At 44.5% G+C, this 27041-nt stretch overlaps 1 protein-coding gene across 12 annotated transcripts in view; it reads right to left on the bottom strand.

Moving 5' to 3' along the window:
* FOXP1 (forkhead box P1) overlaps positions 1–27041 on the bottom strand; it is a 364978-nt gene that overhangs the window by 41057 nt on the left and 296880 nt on the right. For all 12 annotated transcript variants that reach the window (XM_082768411.1, XM_082768410.1, XM_082768404.1 and 9 more), the window contains 2 exons: positions 21757–21961; positions 5888–5992 (listed from right to left, as the gene is read on the bottom strand). In XM_082768411.1, coding sequence (XP_082624537.1) covers positions 5888–5992; positions 21757–21961 — 310 coding nt within the window. The remainder of the gene's footprint in view (positions 1–5887; positions 5993–21756; positions 21962–27041) is intronic.

Raw genomic sequence — 27041 nt, 5'->3', positions numbered from 1 at the left:
CTACTGTAAACATACATTGTTTTGCGGCATTGGATTTTAATTATGATTTTTTTTTCCTTAGGTAGGCTGCACTAGCTTCTATTATCCATGTAACCATCACAAGTTGAGACATCAAAACCTGGCGGCATCTCCTACACAGGGTTTTGAAAGTAAGTGCAGAAGCAGCAGTGGGTCTAAATAAATCCTATTCCCGAGGATACAACAGAATCGCAGGTAAATGTGTGGTTTTATTATTTGTTTTCAGGGTATCTTTATCCAATTTTCCTTTTAACCTTCTCTTGCTTAATATACAATCTAATTATTTTCCATCAGACACGAGGAAGAAATTTCACTACAAATGGGTGACGATTAATATTACATTAGAAAAAAAAAATATTGCACTATTAAAATGAAAACAGAGTTATACATTCAAGGCACATTTCAAACCGACACCCAAGCCTGACAGCCCTTCAAGAATCCCAGCTCACACATCTCAAAAGATTCTTCAATAACAGGGTTGGGTTTAAGCTTATATGTCAGGGCACAATGCAGCCCTTGTTTACCACCATATGGAGGTGCACACACAGAATTCTCCAAAAGTAAAGAAAGCAAAGGCTTAAAAGGAAAGAGTCAAGAGCCTCCCTTTTGACAAAAGTAGCCTATTTCGACAGCTGATTCCCTCTTTGAAAGCATACGGCACACATAAAATAAATACAGGTCACAAAAATTAACAAATCATCATAACTGTCTAATACATCCTGGGCTGGCTGCGGAAAAACAAGATCATTTTGGATTTATATCTGTAAGTATGGGATTTCCTGGACAGCTAATATCCACAAACAATCAAACACAGAGGACCATGAGAAAGAAGCAGCATTATTTCAAATTTGAGCTGAGAGTCGTGATTTTTAAAGGGCTGAAACAGGAACCGGAGCTGAAATCTGAAGCAAGTAAATTCCTTTACTAGGCACTGATGGACACTGTTGTGTTTCTCTTGGCCTTGTTGGAAGCTTTTAGGTCACTGGGTTTGGGATATTACCACAGATGAAAATCTTAGAACCACAGCAACTACAAAAATGACAAGTACCTCGAATCTCTCCCCCATCCTCACAAAAAAAAAAAAAAAGGGGGGGGGGGAGGGGGACACTGACTAACAATACTTCTCTGGAAAGTCAAACCTTTTTATGAGACCTGTTGCCAATATTAGTGCCACCGAATGATCTCATCTTTCATTCTGGCTAAATTCCAACACACAATTTCATTAACCCAGGTACTGCAGGTGATAAAACTCATTTTTCCCTAAAGAGACAGCTAAAAAGTACCAGTTATACATTTATGAAGTACCAGCAATCAAAATTATGGATTTTCTAAAAGGTTTTTAACTACTTTTATTGAAAGGAAAATCGCTGTCTCAGACTTTTGTGACACTATTGCTAATAATAAATTTTACCATTTAGACATAGCAGTAATATGGTAGACAGTGTCAATAAAAGTATGAAACAAAGATGATCCTCGTCTCTTAAGTAATGCTTTCTGATTACACACCGGAAATTATAACGTGAAACATAAACTAAGAGCACCTTAAAATATAAAATGCAGTAACGCAAGACAATGTGCCTCGGTGTGTACACCCGGCGTGCAAAAATATCACCCAGCACAGCACAGGCAGGCGGCTCAGCTCCTCTCTGCTCACGGCAGAAAGCGAACCAGGGGAGCGAAAATCTTTCTGTAGGTGTATAAAAGCGACATTGCACGACTTGGTTCAGGCTCGCTAGCTCTGCAGCCGCTCGGGAGGCGGCTGAGGAGCGGGGCTGTTCGGCTTTGGGCTCATTTTTGGAAACTTTTCCTACCGACACGGCAGGTGTCACTAGAGGGCACTGTGGGATTTGGGCCACCCGGCCTCCTCCTGCAGCGCCTGGAGAGGTCTTGAACTTCCGCACAATGTCAGAAAGGTTAATAAGGATGTTGTAAAAGAAACTGTAGCGCTGAAACCCGGACAGCAGCTCCACAAGGAGGTGGCGGTCTCCAAAATCAAGCGACCGCTTTCGGCGCTGTGCGGACGCGGGGCAGCGGCGGCCCCACAGGCCTCCTGTCAGGAGCTGGCGGTGCGGGGAAGGCCCGAGTGTGGCCTCTGGCCTCTGCCCCATGTCCTCGTCCTCGAAATGTCCCTGTTCCACCACAGGTCCCTGCCCTGCACACTGCAGATGAGCCGGGCGCAGGGCGTTCCGCCATGCAAATGATAGCAATTAATGCCTTTGAAACAATTTACGATTTCCGGCCTACTCAACGTGTATTAGCATATACCTGGTTTCTTTAATATACACTTTGTTTTTCCAAAACCACAAACATAGTTGCTGGAATTTCATGTGGAAGTGCTTAAGGGGTTGAAAGTTAACACCTTTGTGAGCTGAGCAGTCTCACAGTTGCTGCTAAACAAAAGCCTCTTTGTAGAAGCCTTCTCGAAATGTTTTCTTAACATGTTCCAAGTAGTTTTAGGCAGGCAACTAAAGTAAACAAGATGTTACCATGATAAAAACACTTGTGAAAACATTACAGAGTGCACTTAGTAGTTTCTTTCACATAAACTCTCCTTCATTTCATCAAAGTTAATGCACATGAAGCAGATTACCAGCATCACTGTACTACGGGATTGCGGGATCTCTCCAAAGGTCTGCATCTCTCATTTAAAGGATTTATTTGTTTTTAAAATGGTACAGCCACGATTAAACACATCTAAACCACAATCAAACAACAACAACAAAAAAAGATAGAAGGGAGAATAAAACCCATATTCGATCTCCTCCTCCAATTCCTGCCCTGGATGCCTGGATACCCTGCTGAATAAACCAGCCTCCCTCCAGTAGCGATTTCCTAAACAACTTGTCGTACAGGGGCATATTTCTCTCTGCAACGGTCTTTAAACACATGCAAATGAAATCAAGGATATAGTCAATTCTGAAGGAAAGTTGCTCTGTGCTACTAATTGCTTCTTTCGCTGCCGACTGCAACGCGGGCGCTAGTTAAGACACGAGACACGTGTGCCCCCTCCAGCCTCCACCTTGCTCCCTGCAGCTTGGCAGAAGGCCACGGGGTCACAGCGGAGGGACTGGACGTGGTTTTGTTTTTAGGCCTGGGCAGCACTGGGACCGTGCGGGGTGCTCCTGTTTCATTAGGCTTAGCAGCAGCCCCCACTGCTATCAGTTAGCTCTAACTGATGCCACATCACGTGATAACCAGTGGCTGTTAGATTAAAAAACAACACTAAAACTGCAACTTATTTCTAAAAGAAATAGGGAAATAAATGCGCACAATAGCCCGAGTATCTGCTGGTTCTGATAAGCATCCTCCTGTTGGCTGTGAGTGAAAGACAACTAGGATCGTTATTTGTACAGTATTTATCTTTGAAATCAAGGGCCCTGTGGTGTACCTCACCTTGGGAACAAACACTACAGAATGATCACAGAAGAGTGTCAAATCTCTGTTTTTGATTTACCAACAGTTATGATATTTCTTCCTCAGGAGGAAAAGAAATGAACCATGTTTTAGACCTGTGAGTCCTTTTTTCTCCCTTAACTGTAGAATCATTTTATTGGCATACAGGGCTTTCATTCCACATGTAACTTCTCTTTGCTTTTCTAACAGGCCTTTTTACTGAGCTAAGTGAAATTAAGCAATGCTCAATGGATACACAAGCTGTATTTCCCTTGTAAACAAGAGCTTTTCTCTTGAGGGGCCTGTCGAAAGAGCCTTGCGGATCACATGAGTACCAGAAAGAAACTTCAAGCATCTACCTGTTATCTTTTCACTGCCTAATGAATTTTGATAAATGGCAATATAATTTAAGGACATAGGCTCCACAGGAGACTTGGAAGGCTACAGCATAATTTTATGAAGAAATGCTCACTTCTTAACAGTGTCAATCCGCTGCTTAGGGACACTCGTTTCTGCATTCATTCCGGGTTAAGCATCACTCCGAACAATAGGACTTTGTCTGGACATCGTAGAATTTGGATAATGAGAAAATTTCCACGAGCCAACGGGCTTAAGAAAGTCACACAGAATACTTCTGCTGAAAGGGTTCGATGGGGAAAAAAAGATCACTACCTTGAAAAGGGGAGCGATAAAAGAACCAGAATAGCTGGAGCTGCGAGCAGACGGAGCCGCTTCCTGCTGATGCCCAGTTAAAGCCCAGCCTGGCCTGTAATGGCTTTCAGGTTCCTTCCACCCACTGGTGGCTCCCAGCACCTCCTCCGGGTGAGCTGGGTCTAGGTACTGAAATTTCTCCAAAACATCACCTAAAACCCATCTCGTGTCCATCCCTATTGTAGCTCAAGGGCTGTACTTTCCACACGTGGTCACGTCAAGCTGTGCACTGCTCTGTAACAAACCCTCCTAAAACCACAAGATCTGCCCGAAACAGAGGACTACCACATCAAGCAAACGTGGCACCAGCTGACCTTATGTGACTACACACGTTACTCCAGTATCTAAGGCTACCACAGGACCTTTCCCTTGTGATAACTGCAATAAAAAATAGAATTGTTTTAAAAGTCTAAACGCTATGGTATGGCATATGAATATGAATGAGCTGGCAAGTATGGAGAGATTAGCATTTATTTCACTTAAGTGAACAACAGGATGAATTAAAAGAAACGAGGCCACCCTTCATGGAAATTTATGACTAGCACCTTCTTATTTTGTAATCCTCTTGTAATGAGAACCTTTTCATTACTGTACCATTCCTGACTGGTAATATATGTTTATATTAGGACCAGTGCTACTCCCACTGAATTCAGGAGGGTTTTGCCAGTGGAAGTAAAACTTGCCCACTCTGTTATGAGAGCAAAAAATCTATCTGCACCTCATCACCTAACAAACATCCTCCACTTGCTATCGCCTTTCCCTCCCTCACATAAAAATCCAGGAACTGCCCCAGACACAAAAGATACAGCTGGACGCTTAGGGACCAATTCTACTTATCCATCCTGATGAATTCCATGTACTTATGTGGACTAACTTCATGAGATCACCATTGTAAATGGGAGAATTTGTCCCTTTGTGCATTTAAATCACAAGCATTGCCTGGCCAGTTGGTCTTTCGAGATCTAACAATCGAATAAGCCATAATCATTTCAAAGAGATCAGTGCACAAACATTCAAGAACATGGATGCACCAAAAACATGTGTGTACCTGGTGATCTACCCAGACAGAAAACTCTTTTGTGGTAGGAACAGTTTTTGCTCCAGCTTGGAAGGGTGAGGCTGATGATTTAGCTGTGGAGCAGCCATGTGTAAGTTATTAGAGCTCTGCTGGTCCTTCCCTGCATTGGGATGCACGCATTACCACATACTAGTCCATAATGCACTGTTTATGCAACGTGTAAAACTGTGTTCTTTGGCAGCAAGGAAAGGTCTGCAGCAAACTGCAGGGGCCCAATTAATATAATTATAGTTTATTTTTAGTAGTGTAGACTTTGTTCATTAGTTACTTATTTGACATAAATTAAATTTCACGTGATGCTCTGCAATTCTCTGTTCAATTACAGAGTTAATTTAAGACTAAATTTCTAAATTAAACTGAAATCAAGGTTAAATCAAGGTTGCATTGTTTACGTTATCAATACTGCAACTTAAAAATTATTTAAATAATAATAAAAAAAAAAAGGCTGCAGAATTGCCAACAATCTATTTTATAGTAATACACTGAGCAAGACCATACTTTCCCCACGGGGCTAATTTACTATCCCCTGTTAAAACGTTCTTGAGCCTGATCCAAAAGCCACTGAAGTGAAAGGGAGCTCTCAGTTGACTTCAATGGGCTTTGCATCAGGCCCGTGGGTGAGTGACAGCACACAAAATTTCAGGGCATGCTTTCTGTACAATGCAAGTGCCAAGAAAACATTCTTACTTTAGAAATGACTGGAAGTCTTCACATACTGCTTCACAGCCTGGCCATTTGCATACGCCGTGTCCGTAGAGCGGATGGCTGTGTGAGTGCTCCTCGTGGGATAAACTGGAGGAGAGAAAGAGAAAAGAGAGAAAGTGTTGTAACTGAACGTACCGCACCAATTACTCCTCACAAAGACTCCAAAGAGCAGCAAACAACAGATCCTGAAACATCCCTAACATCTCACGGTACCCACCTGACGCTGTGCATGGGTTTTCATGCGGAATTAAATACCATTTGCAGAGTGAAACGTGTCATTCTTACTTAGCTATCCTCCTACATTTCATTCATTAATTAAAAGCTTTGTAAAGAATTTAAATTAACATGGACGGGGGAGAAATCATTTGACAGACCTGCTTAATATCCTGCTTGATATTTTGCTGAGAAATTTATGAACATTGCATATTTACAATTCAACTTCATTGGGAAGAAAAGTCATCTCCATAAAGAGAGATATTCTTATAACACAATGCAGCTAGACCCAAGCTGTTCCACACCACTGTAGAAAGAAGAAAAGCACCAAGTTTGCAGCCTTGGCTTTTTCCCATCATGTTATCTACTTGATGGGGTGGGTGTTTCTTTTTTGTGTTTTCTTTTTGTTTGTTCCTTTTAGTTTCTTACTGCTTTTTTCCCCCCCCAGTTTTATTTCTCTCCTCTTGCAGGCTGTTTCTTTGCACAAGTGCAGCCTTCTTACATCCCAGTAAAACAGATTCACCCATACTTTCAAATGTGAAACCCATCATAAAAAAGGAGCCATGTAATCAAAGGACTCCACAGCACGAGGGGTTAGTGGGGGCTGTTAACCTCGCTAAGATTTGGCAGCAACGTCACAGAGCTTTCTGACTACTGAAAGCAGGGTTAAAGAAAAAACTCGTATGAACACTAAGGGGTTAATCCTTCAGCGGGATTCCAATCAATACGTAATGATTTGGCTGCACTGATCCAAGTCATGAGACGCTTTGATCCAGGCCATGTGGTGCTCAGGGAAATGTATCTGTTGCACTAACTGATGAACCATATTCTAAAATATCTTCTTTATTCAACTTCTGCATGGAAACTTCTTAAGTAAAGGAATTATTTTTGCAACATTTTCCATAACCTTAGATGACTTTAAACATAAAATGTCAAAATAATATTGAAATCTCTATTTTATGCTTACACACGTATCTATTTTTCACGGCAAATCTTTTTGCTACAGCGTGCCTGTGCTGTATTATGAACTTCAAACATACACAAAGGATATGAACACATACCAGCATCTAGGTGTGGCTTTTATGACTTATTTTATCCTGGATTACAGGTAACGTTACGGATAAACACCTACTTTCTGCCATTTTATGTTTATACACATGTGGAAATGCCGTTTATTCTTGTTCTGTAATATTATCTGCCTGCAGACTGTAACAAAATTTTGTTCGTATTATTTCTCATGCACCGGATAGCAGGAGCGCTGTAAAAAATAGCCAAGAAGTGTTAACTCAAATGCAAGGAAGTTGTCTGAGAAATTCCTGCCCAGATTCCACCAGTTCTGTGTTTGGGCCCACCAATAATCTGTAGATAACTGAAGGATTTTTAATCTTTTTTTAATTCCTCTTGAAGCAAAAAGGTACAGATCTGACTGGAAAAGATATTATGAGATGCACATGAAATGAATTCATGATTTCATTAAAATATTATTTCTGACAGTTTCCAAATAGTTCTTCAAGCATAAATACATGCACTAACTACCTTATTTCCTAAAAAAAAAAAAAAAAAAAAAAAAAAAAAAAAAAAAAAGCCACTGTAGGTGGAAAGACTTGCAAAGATTTTCTCTATAAGGGAATATTTCACTTAATCAGATTTTAAAACATGCAAGTGGGGAGAGGTTTTATCTGTTGAGATTTTGAAAAGAACAAAGGGACCAATGCAGTCCTTGCAAGGAAATTAGAAAATTACTACAGCACACGTTTCCTCAGTTGAAAAAGAGGGAGGACGGCTGAAGACACACTGTCCACTCCAGTTAGACATGCATATGGTCAAATGCCCTCCATACACATTGGAAAAGAGTAATTTGGAAAATAATGGGTTTTGTCATCTGCTTCTACATCTGCATAAAGCAAAGTGTGAGGAAGTAGGCTTTCATGTTAACACTCCATTAAAGTCCATGAAGACTCTATATGAGAGTTATGATTTCAGTCTGTTTGGCAGAACCCAAAAAATTGTAGCCTATTAATTTACGCAGCGAGTGTTACCCATACCCCAAGACGAGTGCAGAAACGCCATGTGACACCAAGTAAGGAGTCGGTCTCCTGTGGGGTTTAAGCACTGTAAATCTCATTATAATATCAACAGCAGTCACATGGCTTAAACCCCCAGCAGGGTTTTTTAAAGTTTCTCCGCAAGAGCCTAAAGGCCATGGCCAAGTCAACGGAAAGAGTCCTACCGAGATTTGTATTTATTTTTTAAATCCAAGTGCAAATCTCCTTTCTTTCCAGGGATCTTGCACAAGACAAGACAAACTATGTAGGACATGATACCCTGGGTATTGTGTCCAAAGAAAATGAATGAATGACCAAGAGAGTATCAACTGTACACCGCGCTCAGCGTGTGCAAGGCTGGTGCTGTCAATAGCCAGGGAGACCGGCGCTGACCGTAAACAGGAACTTAAAAGGTCGTTTCTGCTAACAAGATGCTAAGCGTAATATACTTAACACCTACGTACAGCTTCCACTGCCATGTGACAGAGCAGAGCAACTACTTAAACCTACCAAAAATAGATACTTCAAAGAGGAAAAAAAAGCCCTCGGTATGTAAAGAAAAACGCAGGCACCCTCCGTAGGCAGCGCCTTTCCGAAGCCAGTTACTGCGATCCCGCTCCGGGGCTTTTCAGTCGTGCGTTTCAGTGACCTTTATGTGTCACTATCAGATTACTGCTATTTTATCCATCCCACTTCTGGAGATGTTATAGATTGCCACTTGTTCGCTGGTGCAGCCTTAAGAAGCACCTCGAAACAAAACAAAGGGCGGTTTATGCAGGAACGGATATAACGCACAAAAGATACACAGCCAGTGGAAATGAATGGGGAACTCTGTTTTCCTTTAGCCGATCTAAGTACTCACTTTGTTTAAGCAAACAGAGGTGGAAAATGAAGATTTTAATCCAGTACATAAACAAACATTTCTCCGGGCACAATACGAATGTATATTTTTTAATTGCTCGATGATATTGTGTCTGCGTGCAGGCGCAGTTTCTGATGCATCCTTGGTCTCACTGCGGAGACAGACTCGCAGAAGATCCGAGCATTGGCAAGCAGAAGCAAGTTTTTGGTCTGTTTGATTTCTAATGACACATTAGAGTAGGTGTTTGTTTCTGTCACCCTCTCCTTCCCAGGAATGCGTATTCCTGGTTGGGTACTGGTGATGCAACAGCAGTTAAGTGGAAGCGATTTTGTAACAATACGACGAAGGAACACACGATGCAAAATCAAGATGTCTTTTTTTATCTTCCTTGCAAGCTATTTGCATACAAAACGCTTACCATACAATAGAATTAATTCCAAATAATGCAACAGTGCAGCGTTATTACATCAAAGCACAACAAATAACCCTCTGGCAAGTAAAATTTCTTGCGTAAGTCAGCTTATTCATGACATACGGCAAAATAACGAAATCCATGTGGGAAGCTGCAAACTGCGTAAGTGTCCACTTAGCTCTCGCTGCCTGCAGCCTGCCTTCCGGAAAGGCGGCTCCACGGGGCCAGGGCCAAGGGCCAGGTGCTCCCAGGGCCCTGGGAGCTGTGTGTGTAGCACAGGGGGCTGTACTGCTGCCTCCATCACCCTGGGAGCTCTGGAAGTGAACCACAACTCACCTACACAGTTTTGCCCAGCGAGCTTCTGGGATGTGTCTGCTGGGCTGCAGCATCACTGGGGACTTGCAGGTAGAGAAGCCGCAGGCAGCTAAGCCCAGAGGAAGAAACCGAGTGGCATTTACCCAAACTAGAGACAGGAGCACAATGTACAGGGGAAAGCAGCGACCAAAGCACCAGCACGAGAGCCACCCCTGCTGTGTGGTTCACTTCTTCCATACTTACTAACCAGGTGAAAGCGGGTACCATGCTTGGAAACACTGGCAAGAAAGTCACGGTTGGATGTAAAAGCCAAGCAAGCAGAAGCCTCAGTAATAAACAGTACTTCTGCCACACAGCGGACCGTATTTTAAATATTCATGACACTGACATAGTTCATATTCCACTGTCTCCCTTCCACATCTGCTTGGGCCAACGATCTTTGCCAAAACACTGGGGGAAGTCAGGGATGTAGAGAAGCATCCTTATTTTCTATTACAGTTATGAAGCATCTGCTCACGTTTTAACAGTGCAGAACATGCCTGAGCCACCTGCACACTGAAAAAATCAATACCACATCTCCTGCTTTCCTCTTGGAAGAGGTCCGAGCCGAGCGCCCACAGAATTGCAGAATTGCCTTTTTTTAATTATTATTTTTTTACTTTTCAGAGGCAACGGGAAGTGACTTCATCTTTGCCAGGTGCCGTGAAGGTGATGGGGGTGCAAAGCCTGGGTGGGAGCACGGGGCTCAGCCTCGCACCACGCAGTGCCTCGGGTTGAGGTGGGTGGCACAGCCACGAAACGCCACCGCTGCTGCTTTCTGTCCTGTACAGGAGGGGGTGAGACACCACTGGGAACCGAGATGGGTCTCCTGCGCTCGGGACTGCCTGGGGAGCCCTAAACCTCACCAAAAGGCACAGGAGGAATAAATCTGGTGAAAATATCAAAATTCTCTGAGCCAGAAACACTTGTGATATTTAAAATCAAAATGGAAGCTGTAACGATTAAATCCTTGTAGTAACCATTTCCTAAGTCACTAACAAGAGACAAACACCCATACTCAAATGCAAGTTTCTGTCTTCATGACAGAATCAAGTGAATAAAGGTATGTTTTGCAGTGAAGTTACAGTGGTACAAATCCTTTTGAATTAATACCCATGTGGCCTAGCACCCCTTTCCTTTCTAAATTGTGATTCAGAAAAAAATATCTATCAAGAGCAGCATTAAATCCACGTACTCAGCCTGGCTAACTATTCATGCCTCCACCCCAGCCCCAGTAACTGCCCAGAAAGCAGGTATTTGATGTGAAGAGAGAATTGTCTGAGCACAGTAAATGCCTCTCCACCGCTAGGTAAAGCTTCGCAGAGGGCCGTGGGCCTTTGGGAGAGGTGACATTTGATGTGCGTGGCCAGCGGCAGCGATATGGGGAGCTGGTGTGCAGGTTTGTGGCTGCTTTGTAAGGCTGCCTTTCTCCCCTTCCTCACTGCTTCAGTCCGCATCCAGAGCGAGAGCTAAAAGAAGCTCATGTTTTACATCAAGCCCTATTGGAAGTAACAGGAGTAGTATATTACATTTTAAATGACTACACCAATTTAAGACAAATCAGGTTAAAACTGCAGCCTACAGGCTGAAATCCTCTCTTCTAATCGGAGCGCACCAACTTGTATACTTGGGTAGGAAAAAAAAAATAAAAATCCAAAGGCCCAGCACTGCCGATGTAACAGGAGAGCAGCAGAGCACTGCCAACCCCTGCCCGACGCCCTCACGCGACCGCGGCACCGCTCCCTGCACGCCTCCTGCACGGGGAGCGCCGGGGCATTTGCAGCAAGACTAGGACAAAATCTGGCTCGTATTCCCCTGCTTCTCCACCCCCTTCCCCACAGCACACTGCGAGAGTATAACCAGACTGGATAATTAAACACATCATCTTCTGGTTTTAATCTGTGAACGGATGGTTTGGATTATTAATCAACATTATGACCCTCTAGCACTCTAAATGTACTTCGTACTTCTTCCAGTGGCAGCCCCGCTTCCCACCCCGCAGCACAACTGCCACGGGGCCCCAACAGCCACTGCCCTGCATCATCTCCTTGGAGGAACTGAGTCCATTGCTAGACTATTTAAAAGAAATGCCCACTGGAAAAAAAAAAAAAAAAAAAAAAAAAGGAGAATAAAAAAGAGAAAACCCACAGCATTGAATCCATCACTTATCAGGTGGCAATTCCATTCCTGCACTTGAATTTAGCATTAACGAGTTTCTGTACTATTTAAAACTCGTATTTTTTATTTCAACCTTGTGCCTCAGTACTGTAGTGAAAAGTACATCAAATATACCCAGACGCACATGATTTGAAACGCTGGATTTTAAATTCCAGCATTGCTAACTAACGAGAACAATTTTTTCCCTCTCCCTCTTTGTAGCATCACTTCATGTACTTACATACCATAATCACATCCTCCTAGAGCCTCTATTTTTCCAGGGTGTAGATCTTTAATTCCCTTTAATCTGTCTTCATAGCCTATTCCCTCCAACTCCTTTATCATCCTAGCTGCTCTCCTCTAGATTTGCTCCAGCTTCTCTTGATCCTTTCTGCAAGAGAGAGGCCAATTGTACATCGCGCTCTAATTGTGGTGCAACTGGTTCTGCATAATGGGGGCCAGGAAAAAGGACCGACTCGGATGCGAGATGCGTGTTTACACCACCCATGACTGCACTCACCTTCTTCGCTGCGACACGGCACAGAACATCCCACCTCTGTTGCTCAAGAGCGGCTGACGTGGCGGTTTGAGAAGGCAGTTTGGAATTTTTTAGTTCCTATCCGGTCTGCTTTCTACTTATCCTTGCTAAATCTCCTTTTATTCCTCGCTGAACTGTCTCCTAATTTACTCAGATGAAAAGGGATTGATTCAGTATCTTAGTTTAATTAGGAAAAAAATGTGATCGTACCACTTTCTGGTGTGCTTGGATTTTTTTTCTATACTTTCAGCCCAGCAGCCCCATCCTTCCTATACAGCCCGTTTGTGGGGCAGAGGGATGGGGCAATGGCAAGGCTTTGGCCCCGGTTCAGCAACGCTTTTAAGAACACACGCAAGATTAAAAAACTCAGGATTAGACCTTGAACTTCACCGAGACCGAGGTGTAAAATTACAGCCATACATACATACTTTGTAAAAAGATCCTGTTTGCCGACCTTATTTCACTGCAATTTATATTCTGTTGTTACACTTAAATATACAGCAAAAGAAAACCCCGAGAAACAAGATCTGTTCTTGTTGAACACCACAATTACGTCCTGCTACCTTTAGAGCCCAGGCAAATCTTTCCCCCCTAAACAAACCGGTGAGCCGTCAACAGATACGATTAGCATGGATTATTCACTTCGGTATCTCCCACCCCTGTCCCACAGGCGCACCCAAGGCAGCACAGAAGGTGACTGTCACATCACATAGGCGGTGACAGTCCTGCACCGCCACGGTCCTGTGGCGGCTGAAAAAGCGCCATTTGGGAAAAACAGTCCTAAAAATAATTGTGATAAATAGTTACTCGAAGGGAGAAGCACAGTTAAGCTGCTGAATTCTCCCCGCCGCCTGCTTTCCCTCCTAAGGATGCTGGTTTCAAAAAGCACTGAAATCTATAGGACACCAGCCTGTTTCCCCAGGGAAGCGCGCTGAATCATACAGGTAGTGTAAATATCAGATGCTGCTGCAGGTGCTAGGCGTCTATTTGTTTGTGTTTACTGAAAGGCATAACAAATAGTCACGCTAAAGCAGAACAACATTTGGCAGCGGGATGAGAGCTACCAGAGCAGCCATAAATCACGCTCACTTGTTTATCCTCGAACCGCTGCGCCCCGCCACGGCTCCGGCCCCCCTCTGCGGGAGCCCCTTTGCTGTGCTGTGCCCTTCCTTGGGGCACCCCGGTGGCAGCAGCAGGGCATGGGTGGCAGCGGGGCACCCGGCATCCTCCTCGTCACTGCACAGCCAGGGAGGCTGTGCCACGTCACCTCGGCACCCAAAAAGAAGGAAAGGAGAAGATAAAGAGGGAAGAAAGAGTTGCGTGACGCAGGCGGCCAGCTACCATCGTTTACAGCTTTGCAACTTCGGAGTTAATTCGCAGTATAAACAAGGACGAAAATGTTTCTTCCGAGCAAGACTTCCTGTAAACTGTTCATTAGAGCGGGGCTGGGAGCGGGGCTGGTGCACCTGCTGATTAACCAGGCGCTCCAAGAGCAAACACAAACTGCAGCCAGCGAGATTGTTCTGGAATCCGCTCGGAGCTGATTTGTTCCCCCCCCCGTTATAAATTGGATTCCACAATAAAACAAACAGCAGAACGTAGGTTGCCGAGAGTTAAAAATCTACTTTTTACACTACATTGACCACAGCACCCACAGGCACAGCTACAATGTCTTTCTATGAATGGGACAGATTGCCATATGGATGCAGACACTGAACAAGCTGTACAACTCCTGGCGACAAGTGCCTGGGGGACTGTCCTATATTAGCACCACCTGTGCTGTGGAAATTGTGCTCTGTGTATGAAGTGGTATTTAAGGGCCCATCACAATGTTATTTTTGAGTAGGCACAAAAAGGAAAATTACAGTCAAAAGGATTCTCTGGCCAGCAGATCCGTTGCTCGGCTCCCGAGCCCGTTTCCCAAAGGATCGGTTATCGTCTCCATCCCCGCGGCCCAAACTGACGAGCTGCAACGCAAGGTGGCCGTTTCCTTCCCTGGGCTTACACCGTGGCATTAATGAGAAGAATACAACATCAAATATACATGTGTTTTTCCCGAGCATGGGGAGAAATTAGAGCCCCACGCCCCCAGAAAGCACCAGTGCTACGAAAAGTACCTGCCTGCACTGCGCACGCTGCTCTGCACAATTTTGCTGCGAGTGCAGCAGGTAGGGCACAAATCCCCAGCACCGACCTCAGCCCGACAAAAGCAGAGCCCAGCTCAGCGTGAGATGTCGAGGGAGGAGAGAGAAGGGCTCTGAGCAGGACCCAGCTGCTCTACGAAGGGAGATCTCCCCCCTCTCGGACTGCAAGAAAAAAAAAAAAGGACGCCAAGAAAAAGAAAAGTAAAATAAATTGAATTAAAGAAAAACAGTTGTAAAGTGAACGTTACAACCTGGGAAAAATGATGTCATTTTATTGAAAAACTCATTTTTTTCCATTAAACCATAGTGAAATGGATAAAGTTTATAAAGCTTAATGGTGGCGTTCTACTTTAAATGCTACTCAATATCTTAGCAGCGCGGTATAACATGATATAACAGCTGTCAGGCTAACGGCCTCGCTTTTATTGAACAGCAGAGAAAATAGTCACACAAAAATCACCTAACTTCTCCGCTTTTACGGCATTTTCAAGGGTGTTTCTTTTCCACGCTCGGGCTGGGGGATGTACGCTAAAGAAATGGTGCAGCTCTTCATTAGCTCCCTGCTCAGCTCTTTGGGACAGTCAGGTCTCCTAACAAATGCTGAGGAAGGACAACTTGCACATGGGAGAAAACCCAAAAAAAAAGGAAAAAAAAAAAAAAAAAAAGAAAAAAAATGGAAGAAAAAAAAAAAAAGAACAGGAATCCACAGTGCAGTAAAACAAAACCAGGTCACTTTTTAAGACCGCTACATAAACACCTCTAATAAAAGAAGAGGACAAATTTTCATTGGACTTCAAGTATTTAGACAGGAATGTTTTAGTAAAAGTTTAACTGCAAAGTGCATGCAATTAACAGAAAGCCATCAGCTATTTCTCTGCTATGTAAAAATAGCATTAAGCTGTATTAAACGCACGTGTAAGTATCTCAGTTGCAAGAAAAGGGAGGAGATATGCAAAGCACTCAGATATCAAACAATGATCTGTTGGCCAGATGGAGGAATAAAACAATACATATGCTAAAATTTGGAAAAGTTCTGTTCTGTGTCTGCCAAGGCTCACCCGATCTATTTTAAGTGCTTTTTGATACATTAGCTTAGTGTTTGGAGTTGTACAAGTGCTCATTATTACATGTGACCGGGAACCAACCAGCCGGGTGTGTTCGGGAGCTCCCTGGTGGCAGGGCACATCCCGGGGCGGCGCCAAGTGCCTACAGATGGGTTACTCAGCATCTTCTGGGGGGGGAAACAACAAAAAAAATGAACCAGAAACACCTTTCTAGGGTTTAGCAAACAGTTCTCTGAAAGCTGTAACGTGATCAAAGGACGCCCAAATGGACTGGGAGCAAACAGTCTGTGTGACTGCCAGGAGGCTCCTCAGAAAGAAGGACATGGGGGCAGGCAGCATGGGGTGCTACGGCCCCATTTCGGGTACCGGTACCAACACCAAGGGCTGCTGAGGTTTCAAACCAAAGAGCAGCAACTCCAGGTCTGAGTCACAGCCGGCACTTTTCAAAGCCCATTACCCTGAGCGCTGACTCAGACGGGGAGAGCAACGGCGGCGATTTCGGCAGCTCCGGCAGGATCGGGTCGGGTGCTGCAAGCTGTACAGTCACCGTGTGGGTGATGCTGTGACAGCCCCAGCTCTGGGCACGTCAGGAAGGAATGCAGCCACGAAAGGGAGTCACTTGGTGCCCCCAGCCAGCCCCACGAGCTGCTCAGGTGCTGGTAGGGTCCTGGTGGGGTTTGCACATAGGTCCCATGCAGTGTCCAAGCGCCGTCGGGGAGGCAGCACCATGGGAATACCCACTGCTAAATGAGGGATGGATTTGAGGAAACCAACCCAAATTAAACTCTGATGGTGAAGTGCAAGGAGCTCAGATAACCGCGAGGAGCAGCTGGGAGGAGCCGCGGCTGAGCAGTGCTGCTGGCACCAGCGCCGAGTGAGGGCCGGGGAGCGCGCGGAGCTGCCGGCCAGGGGAGGATCAGGCCCGGGGAGCATATGGACTGCGGGCTGAAGCGTTTCATCCCGAGCATTAATAATGGACCGAAATCTGTAATTCTTAATTGTGCTGAATCCTAATGCCCTCGTCTAAGGGCCCTGGGATTTCGATGGGAGGATCAGCTGGCACGGCAGATAACAACAGTAAAACAGAGGCATTAAGCCAGAGCAGCAGAGCAGGGGTCTGCCAGGCCCTTCCACTCGCTCCCCTTCAGAGCTTTCTCCAGCCTCCTTCCTCCTGTGACACTGGCAAGGAACAGCCATTTAAAAACCCCCGTTTATCTCATCCATCTTTCCTATGAGATGGCCGCTTGCTTAGGTGGGAGGACGGGAGGCAAGTAGGGCAGGAAGGGACACAAAGACATCAGGAGACAAACGTGGGATTGCTGCAAGATGGAGAAAGGTCTCCTGGACATGCAGTCTTCCCCTCCAACTCTTCCTCTTGCAAACAGCTGTTTCCCAAACAGATCTGCACCTTCACTGGCTCACTTCTGGAGGTACAGCCTCCAGTGAACACAGGAACGGCCCAGACACAGCGCAAGGGGTGAACCTGGGCTGTCCCGAGATGCAGAGACACCAAACACAGTAGGGGCAGGGACTTTCTGGAGGGCTCACAAGCTCAAGAGCACCTGAAAATCTCCCAGCACGTGTTCAGCCAGAGCCACCTCCACTGTAAAACCTACCCACATCGGAAATATCCCTGCACACGCAGATTTTGGGATGCCCGCTGCCCATCAGGTTACAGTCAGCAGTCACCTCAAGTGACTGCACATCCCTCAGCTCTGTTCCTCTGCTCTTCCCATGAAAATAACCAAGCTTTCCCCAAGGAAGATGCATGAAAGCCGGTCCTGTCCTTGACATCTGTAAGCCCAGCAGATGTACGGAACTGGCTGCCCTAATTTATTTATTTACCGAGGTGGAGGAAAAACGCTCGCTACTGAAGAAACCCAAATGCTGATAAGATGATGAGAGGTTTGCGTGCTGGCTGATGGTCTCACTTTCGCTTATCCTGAGTGAATACAAGTATCTATAACTAAATATTTCCCTTAGGGTACTGATGACTGAGGTATGTTTATTGCATTGAGTGAATTTATATATATAATCAGCACAATAAACATTATTAAATTGTCTGAGTAAAATCAAAGCATGAAACACACAGTCAGTGCTGAATTCTAATGATGCTGAATGCCCATGATTGCATGGGGAAAGGATCTTAACAAGCCTTGATTTGAGCTTTGGCATCCGCCTCACAAATCACACGAAATGTTCTCTCTTTAATAGTGCTGAATATTGATAAATGTCTCCGCACGGCACAACAGGGAAGTTGGTCTCTATTGGCAATCTTTACCAAAGTGTGTTTTTTCCTTCTCTACACTCAAGGGTTTACCCTGAATGATTTAATTATAATTTTCCTTGTGTAAGACAAATTAAAGAGGAGAGTAGGAGTGTCATGCCAAAGCAGATTATTTATCTCCTTAACAGATTGCTGTGCACCAAACCCCAGAGCTGCTGCTGCTGCTACTTACAGGAACGGGGCGAAATGTGGGACAAAAGCATGGATGTAATATACATTTAAAGCCCAAATGAATGAAAGCATTAACCCATTATTTATAGCTGGAATCGTTTCATTCCCGTGAAAGCCCCATGCACAGGGCACGTATAAACCAAACGCAGCACCAATATCCTCCCTGGCCCATGCCCACAACAGGGGCTGCCTCCTGCTTCCGAGGGCACGTTGCTGCCCTGAAGCTTGGCCACGTCCTGGGGTGACGCTGGCCACCCGCCTGCCCTTGGCTCCGTGCCGTGCAGGAGAACTTGCCCAGCACGGCACCGGAGCTTCTTCCTCCGTGCGCAGCGGTGGCGCTGGGCCCGCGGCACGGCGACGCGTGGGCACGCCGAGCAGCCAGTGAGTGCCTTCCTCCTGCTATTTTGAAACTTCTTTACAGCGACAACGTGCTTTTACCCTGCCCGTTCAGCCGAGCTGCCGCTCACCGAGGACTCGCACACAGGTGCTTCTGCTGCCCCTGCAGCCAGCCGAGCGCCTCCTGCCTCACAGGGCTCACGCGCTGACCAGCAGGATCAGGAGCCCCATAAAACACGGCCTGAACTATCCAGCACCAAGTGCCAGCGATGACAGCGATGACAGTAACTCCCCCATAACCAACTTGCCTCCCACAGCCCACTCCTTCTCAAAAGCCCAAGAGGGAAGAGGGGGGGGAAGCAGCTTTACAGCACACCCTAAAAGTTAATGTTACCTGTATATGATTATTTATTGCTGCTGGGCAGTCGTTATGATGTGGCTGTGGTTAACTGTTAGGACACTTACAGCTTTTACTACGCGCTTTTTATTGTTGTTTAAATCTAAATAAATAGCTCCTGGTCGTACCAGACCCCAGCCAGCAGTTGACTCTGCACAGAGCGTGCACCCCGGATGCGGTCGGCGTGCTCACAGAGCCCCGCACGGGCCCTCCTGCACCCACACGGTGCCAGGACGCAGCCCCCCCGTGCTAAGCACCCAGCCGTGGGGCAGCAGCACCACGCACATCTCATCAAATGCTACAGGCGAGTGGGCAGGTTCTGGGTGCTCTTTGGGAGACCCAACCCCAATGTATCAGCCTCCCCATAACAGGGTGACAAATGCAAAGTCGGCTTGTTCTGCACATTCATCAGGAAGGAGGTAGGGGAAGTGGCAACCCCAAACCCGACAGCCCCACCTGACCTGATGGCAGGCTAGGGACCATTTCCACGAGCCCTGCTGCACTGGCAGCTCAGCTGAACCAGCTGGGCTCAAGAACAGGCACAGATTTCCCCGCACGTCCAGCCAAGCCGTGCTCCTGCCAGATCCACCGTTATTTCCAGTCCTAGCCTCTGCCATCAAAAAGCCACCAGAACTCTGCCCGTGCCTGTGCTGTTTGTAACGGGGCTAAATTTCACCTCCTGGGGGCTTTCAGGCATACACCTGATGCTGCCGCACATCCACACTCCTCTCATTGCTCACTCGCCACCCCGAGAGCCCTGGCCAGAGATAAATACCCTTCAGAAAGGAAGCCAGCTCAACGCCTCCAAACAAGAGGAGCTTCTGTGTCATCTGAAATGCAGGCAGGCACCACGGGGCCTGATGAGACTGCAACAAAACCCTTAAGTGCATCCGTAGGCATTCTTCTGCCTGTAGTCTCCTGCTCTACTTAGGGATAAAGATGTAATTCAATCACTGCAGCAAATGGATGGCGTAAACCTTCAGTGAACCAAATAGCGGCGAGATAAAGCAAACTCTGCAGCCCTCCTATTTGTATTCCTAAATACAACTATTTTTGTATTTTGATATTGAAGAGAACTCAATAGAAACCTAAGTGAAGCATAATGACAAGCTTTAACAATGCATCTATCAATTCAACAACAGAGGATTCTAAGTCTTCCAACCACATTCAGTCACAAACAATACTGTGGCATGTTTATGCCTTCCTAATTAATTTATTTGGAACTTTACTAATAAAAACGTATGTATCTCCTTGTTTGTAGATCCTGATTACCTCCAGGCCACAATTACACAACAGCACTCAGCGCTCAGACGCACAGATTTACAGTCCCACTTCACAGAACACATGAGAAAATTCTGACTTCAGCCTAGATTCGTGTTATTTCCTCTGCCTTTCAACCTACACAGCAATGGCACGTTGTCTCCTTGGCTAGACTGCCATTAGCAGACAGCACGTGTGTCTATGCAGCATTCATTTCATTGCATGAGTTTTTGTTTTATAAACTAGATACAACAATTATTGGGAAGTCATAAACCCATCTTGTTCAGCTCCACATGTAGCAAAAAGGGAACTTGATTGTTTAGTAAGCATCGGTTTGTTTTAGCATCCCATCTAAGTCTTCATGAAAATCATGTCCTTGACACTTGCACACATTATAAACGTGTACACTAATGTTCTGCCACGTCCTTGCCATGGATAGAAAATGATGCCTCATGCACACAGCAGTTCTTTCAAACACAGGGCGTGGTGTTCTTTTAAACCTATCCATCCCCAACACCACTATTTTCTTAATATTAGAAAGATAAAAGAGGCATTTATATAGCTTCGGTACCAATCTACTTTCAGGCCACTAGAAATACAAACTCTATGGCTTAAAAATTCCATTATCCTCTTTCTAATGAATGAAAGGAGGATGGAAAGACAAAGCCATCAGTTTCCATAAAACCCAGCTTTCACTAGCATCTGACGTAACGTTTCTAGATGGGTGAAGGGGCTCTCCTGAATGCAAAGAAGCACGATGCTCCCGGTGCACCGAGGATGCTCACGTGCTCCCCAAGACCCCTCTCCTCTGCCGCAGCGTTGGCAGCGCTGCTGCCCGCAGCCCCAGCCCGTCTATCTCACCGTGAGCAAAAGTTATGTTGTTAGACACGCCTCAGTGAAATCTGGGGGTGTAAAGAAACAAACCTGCAATAAAGCATCCTTGCGAATAAAGCAGAGCCCGTGCTGAGAAGCACATCAACAGACAACCCCTGATTTAAGCCATTTCTTCTAACAATGCGAGACTAGCAAGTATAAATTAACTCACACTTTTAAAAGCCAAACAACACCAGTTAGCTAATTTTATCAGCACTTAAAAAAAAAATCACTTTGTTTTAGAGGAACCTAGCAAACTCAAGTCTAGCCTGCTTTGCAAAAGCAGGTAAATACATAGAAAAAGAGGCAAAAGTCTCAGATGAGAGGGGGTGCTGAAATTTGGCAAAAAGCAGGGGCTGTGTGCTAAAACAGCCTGTAGTGACCAACTGACATTGTTTTCACCTCTGGTCTGCAAACCCAAAGCACATCAGGAGTACCACTACCTGTGATGCAAAACTCTCAAGAAAACCAGCTTACGCTCTTCACACTTTCCTCCATGCGCTTATCCAATGCACTTTTAATTAGCTAATTGTGCCCACATTGATCCAATTAACAAGCCGCAAAGATCTGAACAAAAGGAGCGTATTCTGCCCAGTGGAGACTCCATTCAACCAAGCCAAAATCAGACAGAGCAAGATGGGGAGGACAAAATCGAGGCCAAGCCTGTTGGCCACCGTTCCCGACAATTCTGCCCTCATTTTAGGCACGAGGCTGGATGGCAACTCCAGCAGCACCTACCTCTCCCGTTTAGGAGTGTGGACCGATAGCTGTCCGTTAGTTGAGGCGTGTGGGTTTATTATTAAGGAGGTCTTAGACGGCGCGGACGAAGAGACGCAGGTGGTGGACAGGTCGAGGCTGCTGTGGTTGTTGCTGGCTGCCTCCTCGGCTGTGTGCGAGCTTGTCACTTCCTTCCAGAGCTGCTGCAGTTCTGTTGGAATCATGCCTGAAACAAACAAATTGGATAATTAAATCAATTAACAGCTAATTCGGCCGTCTTCAAACAGTAATTAAATCAAAGAGTCAGTAAACAAAGCCTAGTGTTAGTTTTGTGTGTGTGTGTTTACACGCATGTATTTTATTTCATATTTTTTTAAATAACTAAAGGCTAATCCTGAACGCTGCACGCCTCCTGCGACGTTTTCTGGTGTGCACCTGCGATACCTCTCCAGGGCTAAATGTGGGGTCTGGGGGAAGGAGATCCACGCCACACAACCCCCTCCCAACAGCACATGGATTATTATTGCTTTCTGTAATTTTTAGACCAGAGGGCCCGGGCCCTCCTCAGGCAGAAATCCCCCGAGCTCACAGCAAGGGCGGCCAAGGGCTGCTCTGCAGTCAGCTGGAGAAGTTTCATTTCAGCTTATTTTTTGTTGTTTTAAGGAAAATAAATACATCCTAACCTGTTTTTAAAAGGAAGGAAGGTCTGGGGGAAAAAAACCACTCAGCTTTATTATTATGACAACACGAACCACAATATGACTAATTTTGTGCTTAAGTTTTAAATGATGACAAATAGCTTTGTTATTAAATACAGTTTTTATTAATCACTTTTAGACATAAATTATGAATTCATATTGTCTTCCTGAAATGCTTTTCAAATTTTAACAGTCAAATTGATTATACTATGATTATTTCATTAACACACCTATCTTTCTCATTAATTTTGGTTTCTCGAACTGCTCACTTAATTGATGGATGTGTCTACTGAAAAACTGTATAACTTTCTATACAAGTAACACTATTATTACTGTCATTTCTTAGATCAATGCTAATGAGCCATTCAAAAGTAAAATGAAAACATAAAATAAGCTTCAAGAAATCAAAAAAAAATGTTTTTTGATTGTGCTAAAATGGACACCAGGCTTGGGACATGCGTGCAGCATTCAATAAATAGTCTGAGTGAAAACTTTGCAAACTCCAGTGGGCTGTATTTTTGTCTGGAGCAGGGGGCACACACGTCAGCATGGCTTGGGTTCACAGTGAGATCATGGTTTTGGATAAAGCCTATATTTGTGACACGATCAAACAAGTCGAGTTCTCGAATTGAAGGCTATTTCAGTGCTCTTTCACAAGGCCATGGGAAAAAATGAGCAGCAGAGACGCACCGCTTCAATATTCAGAAAAAAATAAAAATAAAAGGCAGCGTCTGTGTGTTTTTAAAGAGGTTTCTCATCCCTGTGCTTCGAGATCATTTGGATGACTATTCATTGTTTCAGTGTGTCGTGGCACTGGAGCTATCCTAAGGAAACCTGCCATTTTCTGAGTGTACAGCAGCAGCTCAAGCAGCCATGTATCTCACCAAACCTAAGGTATTGAAATAAAAAAAAAAAAAGCAGTATGCATTATATTCATTTGAAACACATAATAAAAAATGCCAAGGTCTAAATTTAATTTATTTTTGTCATTTAGAATACAATGGATAGATAATCATCTCAACGTGATCAGCCAAACATCTTTACTTTGCTAAACTGTTAAAGATTTTAATTATGCTAGCTTTGGAGAGCACTGGTCTAATGAGGCGATAGACTCCAGAGAATCTAAGTGGTTAAGAACTGTGAAATGAGTCTGATAGGATTTTTTTATATTCACCGTGGATCGTTTGCATATCAAAGAGGAGTAAATTATTGCACGACAGACCAATAACCTTCCCCGCCTTTCTGAGAGTAGCATTAACAAAAACAGTTGGTCTCCGGTAACGGTTCACTACTAAAAAATGCTCAAAACCTTAAGTATCTGCAATTAATATATATTATAAAAGAGGCTTCAATTTATACATTAAGTGATCAGATATTCGTAGGACACATCCATTCCTCTAAAGCCACGTCATTTTCCTTTCATAAGAACCAAATGCCAATTATATTTTGATGGATTCTGTCCCAAATGAGCATTTAGTTATTAGACACATTCAATTATTACTTGTCCCCTGAAATTAAACCTCTGAGCAAATTAAACAAAGAAAAAGGTCAGTACACAAGCCTATGTCCTGTTTTGCTGTATCTGGGCTATTATTTTCAAACACCTTGTGAAGTGACAGTGTGGGATGTATTTTTAGCTAACACGCTTGACAGCGCTGTCTGCGCACTAACAATTACCTGCGAGCGCGGCTGACCCTTACACCACTGTTTACTCAATGGAAACAATAGTGAATAGACTTGTCTGTTGATGATAACATATTGATAGGAGACCGTATGAGTCGACACCTATTTTTATTTTCGAGAATAAGCAAATAGGGAAAGAATAACTGCCTTCCCCCCTCCTACCAGCCCCTATCTGGACAAATCAGTTTTTAATTGGCGAAGGGGCCGTGCCCACTCTCCTTTCTCTGTCCCTGCTTCTCCTTTCCCCTTTCCTTCCCCTCCCGGTCACTTCTGGATACTTCATCTGCAGCCTGCAGAGTTATACAGCTGTTAAAATAGACACATTCAGTATTATATATTGTGATATGAATAACATATATTCATATCTCTCCGTAGATCCTCTAAAAGTCAAGGGGGTTGTTCTAACTTCCTATACGAGGGTAGCTCTTATTAGCACAAAAGAGAACCATAGCATATAGCGAAAGAGAAATACAAAATGCCCATTTCGGGGGAAAAAATGATGGAGAAAATAAGGATTTCAGGCTGGATGCCATTAGAGAAGAGTTAGCTGTGATGTCATACATGCCTGCACACAATCCATCGTTCAAAAATGAAAGCATCGCTGACATCATTTGATTATTAAAAAATAAAATTATTATAAAAAAAAAAAAAAGCCTCTCTCCTTCCCCAAATGTCGTTCTTTCAGAATAATTCTGAAGAGCATTCCTAACTAGCCTGTCAAATTGGGCAGCTGAAAGGTACGCTCATTACTCATCTGGCAAAATGGTTAAATAAAATAATAGAACAAATGGTAAAAGTAAGTCGAATAGATTCATGAACACTCGCAATAAATTATGTAATTTACCATTTAACAGTTTCATTTTAATAGCGAGAGGTAAATTTTCAGTCCGATTCCCAGAACTGCACTGCAATTACCCGAGCTCACTACTGCTTGTGCCACAACTTCGTACGTACAAATAAGGGGATTTAGACCTGAAACTGCCAGATCTACGGGAGCAATCAGGCACCTTCATGTCTCCGTCCTATTATTTTCACTCACTAGTGATCTGAAGTGTGATTTGCAGTTTCATTTTACAGCTCCTAAAGATCTAGCTCTCACAGCTCCGAACGCTGCTGAAATGTGGTTTATTTTTAAATTGCTACTATGTACAGATGTAAAATCTAGATTATAGATGTGTCTAAATACAAACCAGCACAGATTACACAAATATAACACTAAAGGATGTGCTATTTTGTGTAAGACAATAGGCAAGCACTGAAACTAAAATACAGCTTTGAACAATGTATTAGTTCTAAAAACATAACAAAACCCCACTTATGAAGTAGCATTCTCTCCTTAGAAACATTTATTGCTATTATAGATACTTAAGAATAAAAAGCAAAATGCTCTTAACCAAATTCATAGCTACATTAACTGGAGGGCTGGATTTTTCTTTTTATATGCACACTGACAGTATTTGTCTCACTCTTGCCAACTGTTCTGAAAACAAAAGAGCATGATATATGTAATTTATTTTTTTTTCTTAAATAAGAAGTGTCCATTACCAATTATTTTAAACTATAGCCCTGGCTCCTCGTTGCATTTTTCAGGACAACTAGTCCCCTTCATTATGAAAGAAAATGTAGGCACAGGTTTAAAAAATGTATGTTGTGGGGACAGTTGACAGATTACCGCTCACGGAACTCAATTTCCCAACCCCAGGTATCACCGGCTCAAAGACAAACAGAGTTGCTCAACCTCTTTGTGTCCTTGTACCTCCATACCCAGGTGACCATGTTCAAGCAAGCAGAAAGTTGATTTAAACCTCGTAATGACATCAGTTTTAAGCCATCGTCTCTCTGATCAAAAAAAATCGCGCTGGATTGCAACCTGCCTGAATTCTCGGGCTCTCCTCCGCCCCCAGCCGGCCCCGGCCCCCCGCTGCTCGAGGCTCATCTCCCTGCCCAGCGCAGCCTCGGGACCCTCCTGTTTGTGTTTGGGCTCTCTCTGGCACCCCTTCGGTTTTAAAATAGGCTTCTTCCCAACGTGGCGAGGACTAATAGTGGCACCGCGCCGCTAGCCGTATCAATCAATGCCACGACTGCTGAATTACCTACTGGTGTCTCCGATGTGTTACTGCACAGATTACACTTCATGCATCACCACATTCATTTCTTTCACATTACACATGAGCGTGTCTTGTCACTGCCCAATTGCCCTCCTTTGGACAGCTTAACTGATGTACTGTACAATGAACCTCACTGAGCAAACTTAATAGTATAGGAGCTGTGGGAAAAATTAGAAAGGTTGAAGCTTGAGTCCAGTGGGCACGTGGGAACGGCTTGTGATGTTTCCAACAATAAATCCGAGGCGTAATTAAGGCGCGTTACACCATTCTGCAAGTACAAATGGCCCCGGTCTACATGCCCTTTTTCCCGAGCTCATCTTGTGCCTTCTCCCCAGCCCTCGGCACGCTGATGGTGACCCACGAGCCACCCCCGGGCCTGATCCTGCAGCTCCCTGCCACTCGCCTTCCTGCAGCAGGACAAGTCTAACGTCAGCAGGCTGGTTCTGGGATGCAGGAAAGCCAAACCCAGTCCTGCAGAGGGAAGCATGGGTTCCCCAGAAGGGGGCTTGGTGCTCAAACACCTTTGAGGGTCTTGCAAAAATGAAAAACAAGCCTGAGCAAACCATGCAGCCACGTGGCAGAGCAGATTCCACTCCCCGGCTTCATCTCCCTCTGTCCACACCAGTTAACGCTCACCAGGCACCTCGCTTCCCTTTTGCAGCTACACACACAGAAAAAGGGAAGGTGAAGGGCAGAAGCAATTTCTCCCACCACCCCATTTAACTGAACAGAGCTGAATGTAAATTCATTATATGGTTTAGCAACCAGTAGCAGCCCCAAGGCTGCTTTGAAGAGCCCAAATCATTTCAAGCTGAGC

This window comes from Aythya marila (assembly GCF_965140915.1).
Source record: "Aythya marila genome assembly, chromosome: 10".
NCBI lineage: Eukaryota > Metazoa > Chordata > Aves > Anseriformes > Anatidae > Aythya > Aythya marila.
The sequence above is the reverse complement of the archived record's forward strand: the minus strand, read 5'-3'. Positions and strand labels throughout refer to the sequence as shown.